Raw genomic sequence first — 25198 nt, forward strand, 5'->3', positions numbered from 1 at the left:
CCACCACACTGTTGTAGAAAAATGCTGGCTTGAGTTGAAGCCATGAATGGCATATACTACAAGGTCACTAGCTTTACCTCATTAAAAATAGTCAAAGCAAATACGAATCACCAAAAATCTCTCTCAAATTAAAAAGAGAAAACACAGTAATTCTCTGAATGAGAAGTCAAAACTAGTACATCAAAGCAATTTTAAACTGAGGACTGCTCACTAAGAACACCCATCCATGCTCTCTGGCACCATTTCAATCTAAGGCTGCTAAACCCAAACAAAGTAGCTGATAGCAGAAGGTCAGGAGAGAGGGAAAACAGACTGACATTTTTAGACAGCCTGAATCGAACCCTAGAAACTATGGTTTCTTAATCGGTGAAACAAAAGAAAACTAAACCAGTTGGTAACAAGACCATGTGAAATCAAGAGCTGAGGACAGTAGAAGTTTGAGTGCTTGATACAAGGCTGAACTGAACAATACCAGCATCATATAGGTGAAAGTATGACCCTCTCAAAAACATGTTTGAAGTTCCTTATTATCCTCCTAAAAAAAGGAACCAAATTTAAAACTCAAAGCTCAATCACTCATCCAGCTTTTAAGATTAACATAGGAATTAAGTAGTCAATTACCTTCTTTTTAAGTATCAATCTCACAGCTGTCCAGATATACATAACAAAAGCCTATTAACTGCTCAGTCAGAAGTACTTTTAAGGAAATGGGACAGATGTTCAGAGGCTAGCAAAACAAGTCACAATGTATGAGGAATTTTAAATGTGTGAGAATTATTACAGAAGCAAAAACCTTAATAGCAAAGTGACTAACTGGTTTATTTATCAATCAAAACTGAATTATAAGTTTTAGGGGTTTTATAACAAGATAAAAACAGATTGGAAAGAGTAAATTCAAACCATCCTATGCCAGTGGTATTCCATATAAAACATTTCCTTTAAGGGAACTCAATAGGATATGTTTTTACTGATCAGACCTCTCATTTAATACAATCAGCATCTTAAAAGCCACCACAGCATTATTTTGCTTTAAAAACTGCAACACCGATACATTCAGACATGGTACCTTGCAGCCTCATCTTCCAGTCGCTTTTTCTGTGTAAGTTCAGCTCTTCGTTTTTCTACCTCTCTTATTTTATCTTGTTTGATCCTGTGGAGTTGCTCCAAGGCTAATTGCTGTGTGCTGTAACTTTCTCTCAGGTCCTAGGGAGGAAATGCAATGAAGTACATCAAAAGGAACAAACCAATCTTGCAAGAAAAGCATTCAGGCATTTTAACATTTTGTGAACCAAATTTTAATACAAATGGACAATGTAATATTAAGTTATTAATAGTCCTTGGAGGTCACTGTAAAGAAAAGTCAAATCAACATAAGTATAAAAGTAGATGGCAGGTTTGCAAAGCCTTTGATGTAACTTAGGCTTTCAAAGAGCCCTTCCAGTCATACATCTGCTGGAAATGGCAAATATGACAGAAGAGAAGGAAAGATATAAAACTGAGTGTTCAAACACAACGTTATCTAAGGGCACAGAAGGCAGTAAAGCTTATTTTAAATAAGCAATAGGAGTCAGACTTCAACTGAAAACCAACACAATACCATAAACCTAAGAATGCATCCCTTCTGTAGGGTGCTCCCCTTTGTGATGCTTCCTGAAGAATCAGTCCCATGTTTAAATCATAAAAACTTTATAGAAGTATCCAGCAGGCTTACCCCTGTGGGAAGCCATAGCCTAAAGACAGTAACCCAGACTGGAGTTTCCCTGTGTTTGTAAACTTCACAATTTTTCTCTTCTAATCACATCCTTTAAGTCCCATTCCATGTCCCTCTGATAACAAACTTTTTCACAGCACAAAATCCGCATGAATCTTTGGGATAATCAGATTAACAAAAATTAAAAAAAAAAAGTCAACCTTAATAGAATTACTTTAGATTGTACTTCACCATGTTACAAAACATTTGTAAGATGCTACATTATTTTTTCTTAGGAATCCTACAGATACACACAGAAAAATACAACATGTATATCCTGACTTTTCATATCTGATCTCACAAACGCAAATAAAGCAATTAAGAATAATCTATTCCCACTACCATATGCACTTACCAATCACACTGCCTAAGAGAGACAGTGCAATTTATATGAAAAGGGCAAGATGAAAGTGAAAGCTTTTGTAGCAACAAACTAAATCAAGCAACTGACCACAATTTTCCCCCAAACACATTCAGATGACAATACTTCCAATTATGCATAGAATTTGAGGAGCACTGTGGAAATAAACTTGCGTTATAAAAACTCTCAGATCTTTGATTTCAGGACAGAATAACCCAAAATGGAAAGGTCACTTCAGCAATTCTGATTTTTTTTTTTTTTCTCATAAATCATTCTCAAAGTCAGATTTCTGACCCTGGCAGGCAAAAGCAGTGTTGAGGAAAAACAGCAAGCAGGGTTTAGTACTGGGTTAATCTGCAGGTTTAATAGCATTGCACTTGCTGTATCATATTCTGGATATTGATGCTATTTCTAGACTTTTGAACTTGGACTAGAATTCATATACCTGATTCACAGTTTAAAATATATGGAATAGGTAGAGAGCAACAGATGGAAAAGTGGGAGAGACACCATTTCCATCAAGTAATTTTTTTGTTAATGTTACCTGAACTGAAAAGAAAAATACCTGGGTAAAGCAAACTAGTAAACATAGTCTATTATGAAATAAAATGGCTATCGGTATTTTGTAGTTTGGATTTCTAAGCAGGTAAGAAAAGTTTTTAAGAGGATGTAAAAGCTAGCAGAAACACAAAGTGCCTATCAATTACCTTTTAGGAAAATCTATTTAATAGAAGTTATACATCCAAACAGAAAGGGTAAGCAGAGCAAAGTTGCAAAATAATTAAAAAACAAAAACGCCAAAGATTAGAAAATAACCTTAAGTAAGAGGAAGAGGTTGTTGAGACAGCTTAGCAGAGACAAAAGGCACTGAAGAACAGAATCATCCATATTCTCACACTGTAAGATAAGGCAGATAAAAAGCCAATTAATCTTTGCACTGTATTTTGAAAACAGATTTTAGGGATGACTGAATTGTGGAAGCAGCCACTGAACACAGCAAGCCATGCAATAAACAAGTAATTAAAAAAGCATGTTACATTTAGCCATTTTTTAAAAAGAAAAGAAACTCCTTAAACGTTTTTTCTCTGTGTTCTTTTTATTCGAGAGTGCAGAGCCTTCATGCTCACCAAACATAAATCTATAACTTATGAATAAAGTTCAAATCAGTGCCACTAGGAGTAAGCTGGCATGTAAAGTTAAGTGGATGCATGCTGCCCTGCCTGAGAGTTGTACCCAGATTTAGACAAGTCAAGAGCTGCCTCTGGAACAAAAACAAGTTCAGGTCTAGTGGTCTGTATTTCTTACCTTATACATAAATAAGAGGCCTATGCTTACTTTTAGGACCTTAGTCTGCTACCTTATGTTGTACAATGCACTATGAAATCACGTGCTACATTCACTAAAAGTTTAGTGTTCGGTCCACAGTTCAAAAACATTAGCCAATATAACCATAGTACTATAAGAACAGAATCTGCAAAGGCCTGAAAAACATGTTTACATCAAAAGGTATTCTCGAAGGCAAAAGTTGAGGGTGAGCAAAGTTGATTCATGCAAAGCGATGATTGGCAAGAGGTTCATATTTTAGTATGTTAGCAATAGTTTTAAGTACATTTTTATTGCATTATTTACTCCAAGCCCTTTGGTAATTTTTATTTCACACTGGAGGCTGGGGAAAGCTTTTTGGAAGCCTGGTAAGACTGCCAGCAATCTCTGTGATTGGATGGAGAAATAAAAGAAATTTAAGGCTAAGTATTTAGATAATCCATGTACCTTAAGCTGACTGTTAAAGGCATCCATTTCAGCAAGTTTAGAAGCAGTTTCTTTCTCAAGGGCATCTAGTTGTTCCTTAAGTCTTTGGCATAATTCTTCCTTTTCTAGGGACTTTTCGTGCACTGAACTGATTCCCGTACCTGCATAAGTAAAGACAAGCAATTTTACAAGCATTTCTTTTTTCACTAATTGTTTTAATATACACACACCTTCCCAACCTTTTTACTCATAAAAATGCCTTGATTTACCTTTCTATTTGCACACAGCACAAAGAAGAAATGTCTACAACATCTAACTGAGACATCTGAGTATTACATGTAATAAATACAGAGTAATTTGCAAGTTGTCTTTTCTTTTTTTCCATATATCACACCAACCCATAGGAAGCTTCTCTAGATAGGGACTTCTAGCGGATTTGACGTTAGAACCAGTGGAAATTGTACATAAAACTCCCTTGAGTTTACACTATTAAAAAAGACAAGGTGTAATAATATCTGTGGGCTGCATAGTCTGTATGAAGTTTCAAGCAAAAACTGTGATCTCTGGAGAAAAATATGTTTGTTTGTCCCTTACTTAGAACATGAAGGAAATAAGTGAATGCAGATGAAACAATACTAAAATGGCACTAACTGAAGAGTCAAGGTGTGATTAACACATCTGCTTCATTCAGCATTTTTTACAAGTGATGAAAAGCCAGAAATCAAACAGAAGAGAATACATTTGCAGGTACTTACTTTGAGTGTTTTCAAGTTGAGCATTTCTAATTCTTTCACTTAACAACTGCTTTTCGGGAACTAAATAGATTAGTTTATTCTGATACTCCTGTAGATATTGAAGAGAACATAACTGATTTTTAATGTTGTTTATAAATCAGTTAGAACAAATAGATGAATTTTCAAACACAGCTTCAATTCATGTTAATGACATGAATGCAAGTTATCATTATGGGGTAGAGCAAAAAAACACTTCCATACTTTAACAGTATTTATATTAGAAATAAATTATAGTATAATATAAAATATACTATTAAAATTGAATGAGTTTTGAACAAAACACATTAAGTAGAGGGTGATTTATGGTAGTCAACTGATTTGAAATAATTCAAGACTTGCTATTCAAAGAAAAGAAGAGCAGCAAGGTAATTCAACCCAAAGAACAACTTGCTCTGCATACAGAAAAACATTCCTCGTAACACTTTGAGTCTGGAGCCATAAAATAATTTATAATTAAAGAGAAATCACTATTACCGATTCACAAAAGAACAGCTGAGGTTTCGACAAGTGTCCTCACTCAGCTATCAGCTTATTGTAATCCATATAATAATTTCTTTAACACAAATAAAACTAAAAACCTCTGCAATGTTGATGATCTTGCTGATTTCCTCTCTCCACTATAATCTGATTCACTGTTCCTCCTTACGGGGATGTATTATGAACAGCATTATGGAAACACATAATAGGAAGTAAAGGAAAACCACAAGCTTAACAGGAAGTTACAAACCTTAAGCTCGTTTTGTAGTTGATTAACTTCCATGATCCTTTGGTCATATTTCTTATCTAAAGCCTCCAGTTCAGTTTTTTGAATTTGCTTTTTGCTTCGAATATCTTGCAATCTGCTTGAGATCTGCTGATGTTTGTCTGTCTACAAAGAAATCAAAGACCAATTATACCACACACTAAATCTGTGGGCAGATTAGTTTATGTTCAATTCTTTAAAACAACACAAATTACCTGTTTGAGATTCCTCATCTAAAACAGAGCGATAAACTCTTAGTGGGCCATTAATGTAGATTCTAAGCTTTACATACTTTAAAATAGTATTTCAAGATGTGTAGTGAAACTTCTGTCTTACCAGGGCTTCTAATTCAAGATTAAGGCTCTTCTTTTTAGAGGTCAACCTGACAATTTCTTCTTGTTCCCTGTTACGTTGATTAAGAAGTTCTTGGCGACGAATTCTTTCCCATTCCAATCGTCGCTGGCGCTCAAGTTCTTGCTTTGCTGCCTGCAGAAAAATCACATTACCTTAAATTATAATGGAGATGCAGAACTCGGAGACCATGATTCAATATAATGTGCTCTGTTTCTAAATAGCATAACGACAACACAACATAGTGTCTTTTGAGAAGTGTTCTTATATACAAATTTCAGCATCAAAGAATGGAGGAAGTCATCCTATAAGATTCTTCATGCCATGCTCTTAACTCAGGATGAAGAGAAGCTACATAATTCAGACTGAAAGACTGTTTAGCATCGAATAATGCTCATAAATGAGCACACAGACAAATAACTGCTCATAACCTTTGAGTATTTTATAGATAAAATACGCAAGTAAGTCTTACGCATGGCTGAGACAACAAATAGGAGCAAATCTGTCTGCAGTTCAACTGTCAATTATGAATTCAGTACAATCTTGTCTGGCTAGCAGATTTTTGCATAAGTCTAAGAAAACTATCAAAGAAAATCTCATCTGTCCTGAAAATCTTCAGCCTACACCAACAGTTGATTCATTTTCAACAGATACAATGATTTCAGACAGAAATAATGGTCTGTCCCCAAGACAACTTGCGCCAATGGCCATGTGAGGAGACAGAACCCAAGCCAGAATTCAAACCCTGCATGCTCTGTCAAGTGAATACTGTATATGCATGCACATATTCCTTAAACCATTAAAAAAAAACAATTTCAAGAAAACAACCTCCCGCCTTTCTATTTCTTTCCTCCTCTTTTCTTCCCTTTGTCTTTCCAACTCTTGCTGTCTCTCCAGCTGCTTTTCCAGTAACAGTTGTTTTTTCCGTTCCAGTTCTTGACGTTTCCTCTCCTTTTGCTCTTGTTTTTCTCTTTCTCTCTGAGCCTTACGTTCAGCCTCTCTCTGCTGCTGTTCCAACAGGACCTGACGGCGTTTTTCCAGCTCCATATTTCCCCTCTCATAGTTGGCTTTCCTTTTGTCCTCAAATGTCACTAAAATAAAGAAAAGTAGTTATTTCTGTTCTGTGCAAAACACTGCCCTCAGACAAGTACTTTGGTTATGTTACTAAACATAGATACTTTCTGGCAAGCTCAGGTTGTTGGGTCATGGATGAGTTAAGCATGTTGCATCTGTTAAAGTATAATTTCTCTTTCCAAAGCTACCTTTAAATTTTCCTAAGACTATCCCAATGTATGTGGGGGGAATAGTTTAAAACCAACCGAGAAAATTACTTGAATTTTAGAGGAAACGTGAAAGAACAGATTTTATAAGCCATGAAAGACTTCTGTTAAAAAGGTTTTCAACTGTGCAAGAAACATTAACACAAAGAGAAAGTGCTTAGTTTTTAAGGGTGTTCCCTGCAAGAGTTCCTGGAGTTAAAAACAGCAGAAAAAAACCCAGGATCAAGTCCAATTACTGCAGCATAGGATAAAAAGAGATACAAAGGAATGATTTAGGCTCCCAGCAACCATCCTTCCAAAAAGAGAGGCAAGTCATGTCTTGCAGTGTGCATGTAAGAGACCTTTGCTGGTAGAATGAGGGAGTCAACAGTAGAATCTATGTTACGTGCAAGTTGCATCTAGTTTCCAGAGAATTAAACTACATTGGGACCCCCTGCTTCCAAAATGTCCAGAACAAAGTAATGTCTGGAACTTTCAACTGGAAAAAAAAATTTTGCAGTAGCATGGCAGCATTTGTCCATAAAGGATTTCTTATCTAAAATACATTATTAATCAGCACACTTTTCCTTTCCTGCAGCTAAAAACAGGCCTTATTTTTGCCTTCTCAATCCTATTAGATGTAATAGGCTGTCTACTTCCACTTAACAACCCTCCTACCATCCAAGTTAAAAGGGATCTATCTTCCTAAAGGTAGCTCTCTAGCGATTTGATTGTGTCTTCCACTTTCTAAATGTTTCAATGCCCATCAAAGACAGCCTTATACATTAAGAATGCAAAGCCTATTTTACCGGGTTGTTTTTTCTGTGGCTCCTCCTCTTGCACAGACTGGTAAGAAGGCAGAGTTCCATTTATATTTTCAGTATTTTTTGCACTCCTGGATGAAAAAAGAAACCAGCTCACCATTGTTAGAGAAATAACACAGTTCTTTTCTTTGTAAAAAAAAAAAAAAAATATTGAACATGTATTATGTTTCACTGCCCTCAGTGATGTACCTGAAAGAAGGTGGTACCAGTTCAAGAGGCAGAGTCAGTGGCAGAGGTTGCCCAGCTTTGGCCATATCTGTTAGGTGCATGGCTAACACAAACTCATCAGCTTTCAGCTGTCCATCTCCATCAATATCAGCTAGTGACCTGCACAGTTTTAACAACAATAATGATTAGAACTAAGCATCAAAATCATTCACAAATGACAGCTGAAACAATTCACTTGAAAAATTAGTTTTAAAATAGAGAATTCCTGTGAAATTTCCTGGTAAAAATAATTACAATTAATAACATGAATAGTTCATGAAGGCAGATATTATTTTTTTAATAATGTACTGCTATTCAGATGTTTTCATAAAATACACGAAAAGGACAGGAAAGGTTAAGAGACATCTCTTGATTTACTGCATCACCAGGAGACAAACTGGGAAGAGAATCCAGCATCATTCTTAACGAGCTCAAAATGCTAGTAACCACTTTTCCATACTTTTTCTAATTAAAAAAAACCCAAAACATTACATAAAATTACAGCAAATTCTATAACAGGAACCTTTGCACAGAATTATTTTTTCCCTTGTATCTTCTCAACAGCGCAAGGAAGATGTGAGCTGCCCCAGAGTACCTTGCAATGAGTGAGGAAAAGATTACCTACCCTCTTTAAGGAGAGGGCAAACCACACAATCACATGATTAGCCTACAAAATGCTTTCCACACAGCTGGGGTGGTGTGTGCATTGGGGGTAAACCAGTGAAATGTTTCCAGAGCTGCAGGAAAGAAAAGGAACCTTTTCCTGACAAAAGGCAGGAACCTTTCTCAAGGAACTGTCTGTGTAGATACAATTGCAGGAATATGTCCTTAGAGCTCACTGAAGTTTAACACTTAGTAAAACAACTGCTTGTTAAATAAAAAAAAAAATAAAAAAAAAAAAAGGGCAGCTAAAAAAACACCAAACCCTGCTAAAATCAAAAAGGAAACAACAAAACAAACACCCAACACACACACACCACAGTGAAAAACAAAAGCAGGAGATGATGAAATGGGATTTTTATTATGTTCACAGACCAGCACTATTCACATATAACAATACCATTACAGTAATCACCATGAATAAAGCACCCCAGTAGAAACATTGGTAATTCCTTACTTTGGGCAAAACTGAAACTTGGGCTGTTAATCTTCTCTATAGGGATATACAGACCTCCTCACATGAGTTACTGATATCTTCAGGCTAGGCAGCCAGGAGGGAAACAGTCATTATACACCTGTTTCATTTCCCCATACTCCAGAGTACAGGAATACAACCTGACATTCCATCTTTACTTTCACAGCATACAATCAAACAAGCTGAACAAATATAAGGAATATCTCATCTTGCTGCTGCTAGACACAAACAAATGACTGTCCTGAGATAAAGAGGAAGAAGAAAGGGAACTCGGAAAGGGATGTAACGCACCAAGCTATTGCGAAGTCTGCTTGGCCAGTATATTTTATGTGTAACATCTGAGTTATGTCTGAAGGCATAATCCAGCAGAGCAGATTATTCAAGCTTTCAGACAACTGTAAACACTCCCACCACCACAGTAAAGACAAGCCTTAAAAAACGTAATATGCAGATATCTTTATAAGAACCTCAGCAAAACTCTAAAAAGCTGAAAGGTATCTTCATTTTAAATCTTCCTCCATGTTTTAAAACAGACAAGCTTGACTTCTGAATCCTTCTAAAATGAATAAACCCCCATCTCAGTTAAACTAGCACATCACTGAATCAAAACCTGAAATTAGTATCAGCACTATTTGATGGAGTTTAACAAAAAAAAAAAATGAAAAAATATAGAGTCATGGTATCTTTTGAAACAGAACTAATTCAAAAACAAGTTTTAGTAACAGCTTAGTTTCAGTTTATGATTTTAAATCTATGGTTTCCCTCTGTAATTTCTTATTTAATACAGTACATTTCCTCTCATAATACCAAAACCACACTGAATTCATAATCAGTAACTAAACTTACCAAATAGTAGCCAACTGAGTCTGTGAAAGGTTTGACTGCAGAAGGGCATTCCTTGCTTGAAATCCTTAGTGAAAATGTAAAATTTTAATAAAATAAACACTTTGAACAAAGATTCACATGTAGCGAAAAAATGGGTCACGAACTGGGGCATGTTTATTTTTAATATTAATCTAATCCACTTTCATCAATGGCTGACAGTTGGCTTTACTTCCAGGCTTAACAGGCTTTACAACCTGAACACAATGAAGATGTAAATATTTGTGTCTTTTTCACTCAAGAGCACCTAACAGAAAAGCTGACATGAAAAATTGGTATTTATGGTAATCTCCTCAGCTGTTTAAAAAGCACAGCTGACAGTCTACCTGATCTTGAGCTAGCACACTTGAAAGCTTTCCTTTGATAGTAAAGAAACATATACCTTTCTGGGCAGGTCAGTGAAACCTTCAGCCCAGAATCAACTGAATAAGATAAAAAGTACTGAGTCTCTTTCTTGGTAAGGGTTTATTTAAAATAGGAAATGTAGTCAGCTACAGACATACACACTGACTTTATACCTACTAACTTCTAGGCAAGTGCTTTACTCTACAGTGAGTAATCTGGTTTTATCAGAACTTTTTAACAAAACTCTACTCTTGCATTAACTTTGTGTGGAGTCTTCCGTAATGACCATAATGCTGTGGCACAGCACAAATGTCACTGAAAATCAGCAAGGAATGACTCCCTTAAATTACTTTTTACAAGTACCAATGAATGGCTGCAGTACCAGGGTCTTTCCCAAACTGCTTTCTTTGGAAAGATAAAGCCCAAATATCTAAGCAATTACTAATATGCATACATCAGAGCACATGGCACAAAAAATGATTGTGAGATGTCCTCCATTTTATAAAGTCATAAGAAAGAGTCTCAGTCCAAAGACTGATGCTTGGAAAATGACTGCTGATTTTATGTAGCTAAGTTCCCCAGTCTGGTTCTCAGGCTCTTTTAGTTAGATCCCACTATTACTACTCTTCTCCTCTTCCCCTTGACAGCTGCTGTAGCTTCAGTCTACCTGAGGAGACTTCTGTCTCCTTAGACTCCCCCAGGTCTAACACTGAGTCCAAGCCAGTAAATTGATGGCTATTTTCATTTCTTGGCTTATTGGAACCAGCAGCTGAAGCCCACTTTCTCCTGCATAGGTCTGAATATCAGGTTTTTATTTCATATGCAAGTCAAACCCCAAGCCGGAATTCCATCCCCCAGAAAACACTGCTGGTTTTCCCACTCCATATCAAATGCTACACTCACCTGATAAATATCCACTCATACTTTTATCAAGACTGTTAAATTTCTGTCTGTATTTTAATCTGGAGGCCTGAGGGACCGCCCAGTCTGAGGATACAATCTTTGGCGAATTCCCAGCTAGTGAAGCACTAGAGGAAGAATTTGAACTGTAACAATTTAAGAAAAGGAAAGAAAAAGAGATAAAGAAAGAATTCTAAGTTATTTGGTTTAATAAACAGGCATTGAAACAGAAGATATATAGTATATTCTGGTAACATTAAATAACTTTCACAAAGTTTTACCTCTGCTAATGTGCTATAGATTATTTTCAACACTACTATGGGATTTCACTGTGAAAATGGACACATATCTAAACCAAAACTCTTGAAATCGAGATCCTGTTCCCTCGGTATCACAGGCACTAATGCCACCTAATTCATTAGTCCACCACTGCAAAATAACACTATAGAAAACCACAGGAAAACATCTCAAATTTGATAAGAATGTTTACAAGGGCAGTGAAGCATTGGGCAGATGTCTAAGCAATTTTAAGATGTATGCAAATGAACAACCATAAGCATAAAAAGTTATCTGATATACTGACACGCAAGAAACAGCTTCTAATGGTGTTAAAAGTCACTATATTCCACCTCTTTTTTCCATTAGTGACAATGACAGGCTGAATGGAATTTTCCCAACTCATTCAATTTCTGCAGAATAGGGCTGATGGAGTGCTTAGATATACCTATAAACCTTCTACCTGTAAGTACCAGCATTTTCATAGTGTCCCATCTTTGAACATCAGACAAACCCAGGTGCATCTGGCCTGCCTTATTTAAGGCAACCCCCTATTCTGTCAAATAAAAAAAAAATACTATCTGCAGTGTTATTCAAGGCAATAAAGAATGCTGATAGAAACAAAGCCTTTCCAGCCTGATGCTGGACAGACATCCTTTCCATAGAATTAGGTAACGTGATGGTGAAAATGCTGTCAATAGTAACACTGAAGGAGAGCTACTTTGTAACATTACAACGCCAGGCAAGAAAAGTTTTTGTTAAAAAAAAAAAAAAAAAGTTCAGAGATGATTACAGGCACACACAATGTCTATAATCATCTCACTGAACATCTAACATCAGGTGCCTGCATGAGGAGCCCAAAGTAAGACGTGTTCACCCTACATGCCTTATATCAACAGAAATGAAGGTGCACCTTTTCTAAATCCCCTTCCAGAACTCAGCTGGGATGAGATGCCCCCAGTACTGCCTTTTGGGAGACTGTTCCCTTGATGCCAAATGGGATAGGTAGGTCTAATCCCTCACTTTGTCTATGGCAAAGCTCTAAAATCAGTGAAGCAGAGCAGCTGACTACAAAGATTCATAATCTTGTATTATTCATAAAACAAATTAATGCATAAATATTTATAACAAATACTGTTCATACATTCCTGCTCATTACATGGTGCCCTCTAAAATGAATGAGCACATCAACCCATAAACATTGCTTTTATAACCACTTGGGAAGTTTTACTTCTATTTACTAATGAGCTATCTTCCCTTCTATTTGGCACCGCTTTCTTACATTTGAACTCCTCTCCTACTTCTTGACAGATTTGCCAGACTACTGAAAATATTATTGTGCATATCAAAACAATCCATTTTCAGACCTGACAGGTCATATTAAATAGACTAATTTTTAATATACTTTGAAAATAGAAATCTTCCACGAGTTTCGCAAGGTATACAACTCACAATACAACCATTTTAAACTTAATTTTCGTACCTGCTAGATCCTAAGTCGATTAGTGACTGTGCCTTCTGTATATTAGTGCCACCAAACCCTCCTGCCATGGCACCTAAAGAACCAGTATGAGGCAGTGCTGAAACAAACAAACAACAACAAAAAAAAGCAAAACAAAAACTGTAAAACAACCTGGTATAAGGTAATGTTTTGTAACAAACACTCAAGGTTTTGACAGAAATCAGAAAATTTGATCAGTGCCTTGTTGTTAACTAGTTAGAACTGATTTGACAAATGTGAACTCTGGAAAAACACACACACTTTTTAGTAACTTTTTCTTAAACACACATTCAAATATTAGCATTCCTGTCTGGAATTAGACATAGAGAAAATAAGATTCACAATTCTGAAAACAAGTACTGGACTTTACTATATGTCCTGGGTTCAGCAGTAGCAGTCATTTTTCTCCTTACTAGCTGGTGCAGTGCTGTGTTTTTGACTTTCAGCCTGGGAACGGCGCTGATGGCACCAATGTTTTTAGCTGCTGCTCAGTAACGTTTACTCTGACCAAGGATTTTGTGAGCCTCATGCTCTGCAGGGAGGAGGGGAAGCCAGGAGGAAGCAGAAACAGGACACCTGACCCAAACCAGCCAAAGAGGTATTCCATACCACAGTACGTCATGCCCACTATATAAACTGAGGGCAGTTACCCAGAAGGGCTAGATCAGTGCTCGGGTAAGGCTGGCTATCGGGCAGTGGGTGGCAAGCAGTTTTATTTTCTTCCCTTGTTATTTCCCTTATCATTATTATTATTGGTGGCAGCAGCAGTGGTTTGTGTTATACGTTGGTTACTGGACTGTTATCTCAGCCCGTGGAAGTTACATTCTTTTGATTCTCCTCCCCATCCCTCCAGGAGTGGGGGGAAGAAAAAGAGGGTGAGTGAGTTAGCAGCTGCATGGTTCTGAGTTATTGGTTGGGATTAAACCACAACACTGTACTTACTTAAAGAGAAAGGTACGGACAAAGGTTGTAAAAGGTTAGATGTTCCATTTGGCAGCGAGGACATACTGACAGAAGGCACCAGGGGAGTGGACATAACCAAAGGAGGAACAGAAGCCATGGAGGTCAGAGACATGTTAGCTAATGGTGTGATCGTAGACACAGATGTTGGCATGGACAGATTTGGCATACTACCCATTCCTGGAGAAAAAGACAACAATTCATGATTTAATATTGCAGAGGCTCCAGCAAGAACTCCAAGCTCCTATGCTAGGCAAAAACTACACAAAGCTGTGACAATCCTCTACAGGGAAAAGCTGGTAATGTTTCTGAACTAAGTCTCCTCCAACCATTGGCCTTGGAAGGATCCACACTACTGTAAAGTCCCTACTTAGGGACCCATGCAAATGGTTTCTTTCAGGCAGCTGCCTGAAGTGATTAAGGGCACTTGAATTTCTGTGGAAGATAACCCTTGTATGCAGATGAGATGACAGAAAGTTAATAGGAAGTAATCATATACCAACCGGAGCTGTCTATAAATGCAGGCACTTGTATGCAAAAGCACAAGGTTTAGCAATGGGCAGATATTTTAAGTCATGTGTGTAATTAATATATGCATACATTTCAGCATAGAAGTATGCATTAATTCTGGAATACAGCTCAAGTCATTATATATATTTTGTTCTACAAAACAACAAAATACCAACAGGCATGCACTGAGTCTGAAAATATCATCAGAAAGGGGAAAAAAAGTTAAAATAATTCTGTTCAATTGATCATATAACCAAACCAGACAAGCCAATTAATTTTGAAAAAATATTTAAAGTAAGTGTTCCACGGAAACTTTGACGTTTACTGCATTTAACTTCAAAAATCCCAAGTATAAATAGCTAGATGAGTAGGAGGGAGACAAAAAAAGACTATCAGTACAAGAGCCTGCAAGTGGGATGGCAGATGTGAATGGCCTTCTTGCACCTCATGTCAAAAATTCAATAGAAGGTTTACCATTAACTGTCTTTAAATTATCAAAACTGTCAAGAAAGTAACTTTGTGAATTTCCTAAATCAGAATATCCTTGTTTTTTTTTTTTCCACTTATTCACTCAACTGTCATGGTCAGATTAACACTTGTATTTGGCTGCAATTAACTGTGGATTTTTACCTCTGAACACTAAGTAATTATGTATTCATAAGTACCAAAGCGAGCTGACATTAGCGGTGAAAATACTGGAGCTTGTTTCATGACAGGAGGGAGAACTGCAGGCAAGTGCTGTCCTTGCAATTTCAGCTTGATGAGTTTCATGGCTATAGAGAACTCCTGTTGATCCATCTTTCCATCCTTGTTCAGGTCCGACAGTGTCCTTAAAACCGAAATAAAACAAAATCAGAAAAGCCCACAAGGGAAAAAATGTAAATTTAACTTCTTCACTTAATGAGAAGCTTTTCTATCTGTTTTATTTACTGGTTTTGTACAAGAAAACCATTTACAGATTTTCTACTTTTGATAACATTCAAACCCTCAGAAGTTTGACTACACACTTGGTTGCCTACTGCAGAGTTCAAAGTTGCTCTATATTAAAAACTTGAGAAAGAAGGAAGACACTTGGAAAAGCAGTAGTCCTCTGCTCAGTGAATAGACCTGCTGCCTCTGCTAGACTATTTTCTGTGGTACTAGCCAAACTAATTATTTTAAATTTATGTCTGGTAAGGTAAGGAAGAAATACAAGAATCCGAAACAGGAAGATGCAGAAACCTGCTAAAGGCACTATATACCCACTGTGAAAACTCCATTAAACCACAAAACATGAGGGCTTTTTAAGCCCGATATTCACAGTGTCTTCCTCTGACACTTTTGCAAATTAATTTAATTACAACAGAAAATATATACAACAATGCATACATAAAAAGACTGAATTTCTGGTCAGACAGAAAATATGAAATCTTAGTAGATGTGAGGACTGGACACAGGAGAGTAAATAAAATCAGGAAGGAAAAAACAAAAGTAAATCAGACTTGGCATTAAGCTACATTTAGCCTATCATTCTGTTACTATTAATTATAAAACCCCAAGACCTTATGCAAAAATTTCTTTACCACTCTTTTCTAGGCAATTTAAGAGTCTGAAGAAGAAACTAAGTTTGCACTTAGTTAGTTTTGTTAATATTCTTTCACAACTCCCACACAAGGAGTTATTCTTAATTATTATGAGCCTCCACTGTGTGCCTTTTAGCACATATGTATCTTGATAACAACCAACTACCCCAAAATGAACACTATTCCAGTGAAGACTGAGAAGTGTTGCAATCACCACATAGATGCTGCCAAGAACAGGTGTGTTTCTAGTTTCTGTATTATAGCATTGGTTGCTATCATAGAATGGCTTGGGTTGGAAGGGACCTTAAAGTGATTCCAGTTCCAACACCCTGCCACAGGCAGGGACAACTTCCACTACAGCAGGTTGCTGAAGCCCTGTCCAACCTGGCCTTGAACACTGACAGGGATGGGACAGCCACAGCTTCTCTGGGCAACCTGTGCCAGTGCCTCACCACCCTCATTGTAAAGAATTTCTTCCTAATATATGATCTACATTTCCCTTCTTTCAACTTACAGCCATTCCCCTTTGTCCTGTCACTCCATGCCCTTGTAAAAAGCCCTTCTCCAGATTTCTTGTATGCCCCCCTTTAGGCAGTGGAAGCTGTTCTAAGGTCTCCCAGGAGCCTTCTCTTCTCCAGGCTGAACAAGCCCAGCTCTCTCAGCCTGTCTCCACATCAGAGGTGCTCCAGTCCTCAGAGCATCTTTGTGGCTTCCCCTGGACTCACTCCAACTTGTTCATGTCCTGTTGGGGGCCCCGAAGCTGAACGCAGTACTGCAGGTGGGGTCTCTCAACTGTGAGATGGAGATTTCTCAGTGTATTATAACTGACCTTCTACTAACACTTTCTGCGGCTTTAGATTTTTTTCCTGTCTTCTACTTGCAGTGTATTTTCCATTCCCAGTTTAGTAGCATATATTTTTTCCCATACTTAACCTTATTGCCATTTTAGTGGTTACCAGTATTTCAAACATCATTCAATTGGTATCTCCAGCAATTCCTTAATCCATTATTTACCTCTTTTTTCTTTATTGTTATTTGAAGTGTTATTTTTTTACCTCCTTTACCATTATATTATTAAAAATCATAGAAATGGAGAACCACAGAATTGGAATAAACCTTAAATCTCATTTAGTTCCAAGCCCCCTTCTAGTGGAAGGGACACTTTCCACTAGACCAGGTTGCTCCAAGCCCCATCCAATCTGGCCTTGAACACTGCCAAGCATGGGGCAGCCACAGCTTCTCTGGGCAACCTGTGCCACTGCCTCACCACCCTCATAGTAAGAATTTCTTCCTAATATCTAATCTAAATCTCTACTCTCTGTCACTTTAAAGCCATTCCCCCTTGTCCTGTCACCACTTGCTCTTATATGTATTCATAAAAAATATAAATATAGCTTAACCTTTGTGGCAGTCCACGAGGCACTTCCTTCTATGAGAGTCTTGCAATTTATCATTGGTTTTGTTTCAAGCACTTACTACAGTTTAAAAAGGCTGTCTTCAATATGATACAATCTGAATTAACATCATGAGAAATATTTAAAAAGATACTGCTTTTTAATTAAAATAAGGATGCAGACAACACCCCTACTTCAACTGCTGAAAGCCTCTTTGAGACAACACACCCTACTAAAGATAGTATTTGAATGCTACCCATCTCCTAGGAAAAAAGAAAAAAGAATACCTTACCATATTTCAGCAAGGATTGAAGCTGGTAGACCTGACTGCATAAAAAAGTTACGTGCTTGGTCACCTGTGATAAACAGGAAAGACAGACAGACTTTTACACTAAAGACACAGATTTTCAGAAGACCTCTGTACTCCCTTGTGGGATCAAAGTTTCAAAAAGGAACCAGCATGCTAAATACCAAGCTTTCCAGTTTCATACCACCTAACCCCTTCCTTAGTGACAGTGACTGGCAGGTACCCATATATTCTGCAATCCTGAATCTTTGCTTTGAGAAGTAATTTCAGATAGTTATAGAAAGCTTTAACAGGTCACAAGTCAACAGCTGTTAACAGTTTTAAAGATGCAAGATTAAGAAAAGTAAAAATGACTGAATATTTAGTCCTGAACCAACTGTTTTGACAGGGAACAGTGAGCATGCTATTTCTTTCCTTTTCCTTTACCCAATCTAACTTGAGCCAGTATTGCTTCTCCAGAAAATCTGGGAGAATATCACATTCTGAATAATATTCTGTTCCATCAGAGAACATCCACTATTTCAGTATTTCAGGAAGGGAACGGGAACTATTGTGCAACCTCATATCAAGTTCCAAATCAATTGGCACTGATCATGCTGTAAACAAACATGTAGTAAAACGTGGATAATAGTGTTAATGCCTACCTATGAGTGAATTACAGATACTTCAAGCTAAGACTTCAGGTTATTCTTTCACCTCTTTCTTCCCTTATATTCATACGCCACCTTTCATTTCAAGCAGTTGCCAAATAAATAATGAAGCCTGCAGATATATGTGCAGGTAAAAGCTAGATGTGGCCTACAGGTAGTCCCTGGGACTGAATACTTTTCAGCTAGTGGTAAACACAACCTCCCAGTGCTGTGTGACCAGAGCAGCAGTTATGTATCACTTAGCCAGAAGATGTGCATGTTCCAAGCAGACAAATTCCCACTTTCTCCTCAGTCCTTTTTGGCCCAAAAAGAAGAAAAGCCGAGGCAGTGGAGTCACCAGACAGGGCATCAGCAGATAGTTAGGCAGGTAGAAACAATTATGTGCTCATGCACATACTTGATTTAAGAATGGGGCATTTTGCCAGTGAGCTTGAGTCTTTTCTTGGTATCACAAGCAGATTCTTATACTTAAAAACTGCAAATTCTGAGATGCACAGCAACATGACCCCATTGTTTCAGAGCAGAAGCAGCTAAATGCAACTGGAACTGACAGCAGGCCACTGTGAAATTCCATTAGCCTATCCAGAACTCACTGAAGGCCCAAGGGTTAATAAATTTCAAGCAGTCATTAACAAGGACAAGCTGTCAGCATCTCTCTCCCTGACTCTTCCTCCAAAACAAAGCTACCTAACAGCACAGTATTCTCTAACACTGTTCAGACAGAGGAGAGCCACTTCTGGTGTCTGTGGCGTCACTTGCCATAATAGCTACTGTAAGTGCTCCTTGGCAGCCTCCCATCTAAGCACAGATTTTGCCTGATACTCTTTGATTCTGAACCTAGACAGCATATAACTGCTAGCTGCAGAAGTGACAGGGTTAATAAAAGAATGTTCCTGTGCCACACTTTAGCCGAAAGCTTGTATAAGTTTAATAATAACCCGTGGCTGTTTGTCCAAAGAATATGGTTATTAGTCACACAACAAATGGATAGAAATAGGATGTAGTTTGCAAACTGTTTTACAAAGATACTTATGCGTACACAGAAGTTAATGTGTAGTCCAGAATCTCAGACCAACCTGTAATGTAGCCTCCTGTGGGTTTAAGGTTATCAAACTGCTTGTCATGTTTGGCCCGCTCTTCAGAGGTGATGGCCCATATATTTGGACCTCCTAAGAAACAAAAAGCAAAAACAAAACACTGAACAACCGAACTGACTGAAAAAGTTTAAAAATCAAGCACGTCACTTGCAAAACAAAAGCTTGGTTTCTCAAGAGACAAAATTAGATCTAGGCACACCCAGCTCCTACCAGTTTGGCAAGGATGTTAGGAAACACAAACCTGCTTCCCAGATGTGCAAATGCTAGCTGAGACAACTAATTCCTCAGCTAGATCCCTTTACAGTCAGCTTTCAAAGATGCTCTGTTGTCCTACAAACCTGGTGCAATGCAGTTTCCTGCTGCTGCTGACTGCAGCCTGGGCAGGATGCACGTTGCTCACCATACCCTGTGTGAACCAAATGCTCCCCTGATTCACCGATGAGCAAATGGCATTCAATGTCACTTAAAGGTTCTCATATAGAGGGCTAACACCCTACAGGTGCCAAAAAGACTCATGCTTCATTTTACCAATACTTTAAAACCAAAACTGGGACTGCTACAGAAATACGTTGGTTTGTCTGACAAAGGAGTAACATTCTGAGTTTTTAAGCAGCATGTAATTTCCATTACTATTTTTCAATGCTAAAAAAAAAAAAGTATTCAATATTACAGCCTCAAAGTACCAAAGAGAAACTGCAGGGAATAATCATGTTTACAGAACTGTGCTGATATAGGTGGCAGAATCAAAGTGACTTTCAGAAATGCTCCAACCTGCTGGATAAAAGGTCAGGGTGTGCGTCCTCTGTCCGGAAAGCAGTTTGCCAGAATAACTGGGTTTGCTTTTTAAGTAGGAAGAAGTTTTAATTGGGAAGTTCTTGACAAGTGTCTAATTTTTCAAATCTACAAGATTGGCAAGAACTGGCCAAAATTCTGAATGGAAACCGCCAAAACAGTATTAAAAGATTACTACTTTTAAAACACATTCTATTAAGCATTACAACTTCCAAAGAACTGTTAATCTGTTCTTCAAGCATTTGTACTGCTCACTAAAAGAACTGATGGAATAAATAATTCTTCTAATAAGATACTAACAAGTTGCTTTAAAACGCACAGGAATTTGAAAGGAAGTTACTATAAAATGCTTCCTCTTTTCCTAAATAAACCTCATTTCAAAGTGTTGAATCTACAAAATTTCAGCAGTTTTCACTGTTTTTAAGAAAACAGCAATACAGCAAAGGGACTGCACGCTGATGTACCTGCCAGTATAGTCATGCTAACCATGTTCATCGTCTCTCACCTGCGTTTATCCATCTATGCAGACACATTTTCCAAAATGACTAAATGTCTCCTCTTAAGAAACTCCTGTTCAGACTGTCACCCTCCTTGCAAATTAATTCCCTCTTGGTCGGGAAATCCTAAAGAAAACACCCAAACCAAACCAGAAACTCATGGGGGATATGAATGACAGAAAAGGTGGCAGGGCATTAGGATACCACCTTTACGCACCTGCATGTTGGTGTTTTGGTTCCCTCTCTTGAGGATATACCTTTTTTTTTTTTTTAATGTGGCCTCAATGAAAGGGTTTTCTTGTAGGCTGCATGTGGCAACTATGGACACACGCTATCAAATGTGCATTGTGTGAATGTTTCAGGAGACTGAATGTAATTCCCGAAAAAGACCAACCTACTTATAATTTATTTCAAAGGTAAGGATTTTGATTTTCCCTATCCCTGAAGACAGAGACTGAAAATCTCTTTTTTTCCTGGTGCCTCCATCAAAAAAACCCAAACACTCTCCATTGTTTGTTTGTTTTATAGGCATGGAAGAAAATAACTTGGTAAGCCTTAAAATGCAAAGCAGACCTTCTCCCACATCATTTGACTGTTTTTCTTTAAAGTAAATATATCAAAACATATATATTTTGTAAATAAACTTTCAAAGAAAACACATTCAGTTCAGACAACTGTAGCCACGTCTTTCTTAACACTTACCAACATTGAATAATACCCTGAAATTTAAGATAAACATCTTAAAAGGAGATATCAGAACATCTTTTAATTTAGAAGGTTGAATGAAAACATTGACCAAATTCCAACCAGAAATGAGATGGGGGAGGGACAGGGCAAGCAAGGCAGTATCCAAACAAAGTCCTTCCAAAGCTGTGATCCCTTGGATGCCGAGTCTAGAAAGTAATAAGCTGTGGGGTTTTTTAGCAGGAGTTAGATCTAGAGAACAGCATACCTTCGAGTCAGCACAGCTCTCCCATCTCTGACAGTGAGATGTTTGGTGCTTGTCTGCAACTGATCAAAGTCCCAGAGAAAGTTTTAACCTAGCATCACTTAAGAGAGGGCGTCTGCCATTTTCAGCCTGAACTAGAACAGATCATTCTTTTATGAATACATGTTAATAACCACTGAATAATGAAAGTATTTTAAACAGAACTGTTTAAAAGAAAAAAATTAACACACACACACACAAAATATTTATGAGAGGGATTCACAATGTGAGCATTCAAGGCCCACCCAACATTACTTCATTAAAGGATTCAGTTTTTTTCCAACACCTACTCCAGTGCAAAAGAGAAACAAAGAACAGAAGAGGGAAGGTTAATTGCAAATTAACTTTCGCAAACAAAACAATTGCAAATGCTTGTTTTTAGCGTAACCACGTGTTCATGACTCTTGATGTTACCATTTGGTGATACAAATAAGAAAAGAAAAAACTATAATAAGAAAATAAGAAAAAAAAACTACAGAAATGGTACAGAAAGTGCCATTTAAATTAAGATGCCTCAAAATAACGAACAAAAATTACCACATCGGTCTATCTGTAATTAATACTTTGTACAATGGGTATCAAAAGATCTTAGCAATTCCACAAAGCATGTCACAAAACCAATCTTCAAAGTCACATGTGGAAAGTCCGCACAAAATAACAAAGACCAACATGAACAATATGGTGCTAAAGATCATGTTGGCATACCTTCAAGACTTCTCTAAAGATAACAAAATGCATACTGACCTCACCTTCATGTAACAGGTATCAACATGTAATTCAATGTGGTAGCAATTGCAACTAGTTTTATATTGTTGGAAGCAAGTGACCATGCTGGGCATTAAACAACATTTTCTGTTCCTTCAAGCTCATTTTAAATAAAAGGCATCTTTCTATGAGAGTGTATGCGAGTCTGTTTACGGCAGGATCACAGCACTTAGTAGGGGGGCTCCAAAAATGTCTTTACAACACCACATGAGACAGATAATCTCCTGAAGAAAATAAAGGACTTGCTTTGATGGGCTGCCAACATCAGAAATGGAAATACTGTTCTTTCCCTAAAACGGTAAGCTGCCATTGAAAAAGAGGGAAGAAAAGAAAGTGTAATCTTAGAAGAAAAGTAAATAGACTGAAAAATGCTTTGTATGACCTCTGCCCCTGGTTAGCACTACCCACAGCAAAAGGCAGTTGTACCAAGAGCAGTACTACTAGTGAAAAGGATAAAGGCAACTTTTAATTTGTGGACAATCACAAGCCATTTCCCACATTCTCCAAAGAACTGTGTTTTTCACTGACAGGCGTTGCTTGCTTTTCTCTAATAAGAACTATGCTCCTGTGACCTACAAAGTTAATTAACTCCACAGAGATAATAAACCTAAATTGAAAGAACATTCCTTGTAGACATAAGTCACGAGATGAGAGATTACACCACCACCTTTTAAACGATCCAAAAAATCCAGCATTAAGTGTCATAATGACCCTAAATAAATATTTATCCCCGTGCTTAAAGATGGGGAAATTTCAACGCAGACATGCAGCAGCATGCCTCAAGCTGCAGAACAAGGGGGTTTCCTTAATGCAACCAGTAATCACATTACTGTCTCTCATTAGGAGCCATGAGAGACTTGTTTGGTGTAAGAAATACTGGGATAAATCTAATAATTCCAGTCTTTCTCTGTCTGTGTTCATAGATTAGTTTACCACATTATTTATTACAGATCATATTTAATGCTTGAGATGTTGAATCACATTTCTAATTTTTCCTCAGTGGTGAATAAACACTCCAGCAGTCTGAAAATACACAGAACATTTTACCATAAGTCGGAATTTCCAGAATCCTTATCAGCATTTTTGCTATTTTCAATATTTGCCTCCCTCTTTTGTTGTTGATTCTTTATATCAAACGTAGGAGAAAATGCTTACTGATAATAAGCATTTATTCTTACGTAGGTGTGCAAAGGTGTTATGAACTATTACTGTGGTGGCTTTGGGTTCATCTCAAAGTACTACTTGCCCTTCCTTAAGGAACACACCTCTTATTCTCAGCTCCCATGTATTCTGGCCACAACAGGAGACACATGCAACCTCACTCATTTCACAATGTACATTCATCCCAATACTACTCGTCCTACCAGAAATGCTCCACAGAGGCTCTCAGCATATTAACCAACACTACAGCAACTGGCAGAAGAAAAGGGTTTCTCTATGCTTAACAACTTCAGTGTAACTTCAGTTAAAGGCTGTGTGGAAACACAGTTCCCTTCACTTTCATATTTTCACTAGAATTACAAGCATTGGGCCTACTGAAGCCAAAAGAATCTTCAAAGATTTCCAAGTGTCTCTGATGTGCTATCCAAAAATAACCATTACTTGCAGACAGGCTGTAAATAGCATCGGGCAAGTGCAGCGCTTCACAGATTTGGCCAAGAAATGCTTGCTTAATTGAAAAGCACGCTCACAGAAATGTGGACATGGCAGCAGCAGCAACACTGCATTTAAGAGTACAATTCCTATCTCTGTATTACGTACAGGATTTCTAGATATTTTGCTGTATTGGGAATCCTTAAGTTCAGCAGTTCACTAAATTCAGTATTGTGCACATGTAAACTAACCACTTGCCCCCAAAAAGAGGGGAACTCCATATGATGCAGTATTTTGCCTGATACGGTCAGTGGCATCCCTCCACTTCTATACACAAAATCTATCTGTAAAGGAATAACATTAACATTTCTGTCCTATGCAATGATCTCAGTGTAGAAACATAATCTTTGCTTTTAGAATTAGTATAATCCCTAAAACAATTTAGAGATACATAATAGTCCAGTCCATGCCAACAGTAAAGATCCACTTGTTTTCTGAATTTTCCAGAACAATTTGATTCCAAAGCAGTTAAACTGTAAGTTTGTAACAGGAAGACAGTATTTCTATACTTGATAAAAATCACAGAATCATTTAGCTCATTATGGCTATCCATTTTCAGCAGCTCATTTTTTAATTAAATTATTGCAAAGCAGCACTCAAACATAAAGCAACACACCAAGCAAGCAAAGCAATAAAAAAAACAAAAAAACAAACCCAAAACCAAACCCACAGACATAGAAAATCAAAGCAAAGCAAAGTTTACTGAAAGATGCATAAAGAGATTTTTTTTAAGTTTTGTTAGAGCTCCACTAATGTAAAAAAAATACATTAAGAAATGTGTATAAACCTGACAGTACTGTCAACTGCATACTAGCATGCCACCTTTCACAAGAGTTTTCTGTAGGATATGTGACAACTCATTCAATAGTTTCTTCTGAAGTTTTAATGAAGCAAGTTTTCTATTTCTCATTAAGAAGTGCAACTACAATAACCTACAATGTTGGTAA

At 37.4% G+C, this 25198-nt stretch overlaps 1 protein-coding gene across 4 annotated transcripts in view; it reads right to left on the minus strand.

The window, feature by feature from the left end:
* The window catches only part of ITSN2 (intersectin 2), an 88837-nt gene that overhangs the window by 34746 nt on the left and 28893 nt on the right, over nt 1–25198 (minus strand). For 2 of the 4 annotated variants that reach the window (XM_061460932.1, XM_061460936.1), the window contains exons 3-18: nt 19536–19628; nt 17795–17858; nt 15212–15375; nt 14019–14216; nt 13059–13155; nt 11303–11445; nt 10019–10082; nt 8020–8157; nt 7816–7901; nt 6576–6838; nt 5733–5882; nt 5382–5522; nt 4616–4703; nt 3882–4021; nt 2928–3008; nt 1067–1203 (exon numbers count right to left, since the gene is read on the minus strand). In XM_061460932.1, the coding sequence (XP_061316916.1) occupies nt 1067–1203; nt 2928–3008; nt 3882–4021; nt 4616–4703; nt 5382–5522; nt 5733–5882; nt 6576–6838; nt 7816–7901; nt 8020–8157; nt 10019–10082; nt 11303–11445; nt 13059–13155; nt 14019–14216; nt 15212–15375; nt 17795–17858; nt 19536–19628 (2047 nt within the window). Of the gene's footprint in view, nt 1–1066; nt 1204–2927; nt 3009–3881; nt 4022–4615; nt 4704–5381; nt 5523–5732; nt 5883–6575; nt 6839–7815; nt 7902–8019; nt 8158–10018; nt 10083–11302; nt 11446–13058; nt 13156–14018; nt 14217–15176; nt 15376–17794; nt 17859–19535; nt 19629–25198 lie in introns of those variants that run through there. The other 2 variants (XM_061460934.1, XM_061460935.1) reach the window with 2 other exon arrangements.

The sequence above is a fragment of the Pezoporus flaviventris genome, unplaced genomic scaffold, assembly GCF_033815535.1.
Source record: "Pezoporus flaviventris isolate CSIRO_AGI_PZ_B2104156 unplaced genomic scaffold, CSIRO_AGI_Pfla_v1 ptg000031l, whole genome shotgun sequence".
Lineage (NCBI taxonomy): Eukaryota > Metazoa > Chordata > Aves > Psittaciformes > Psittacidae > Pezoporus > Pezoporus flaviventris.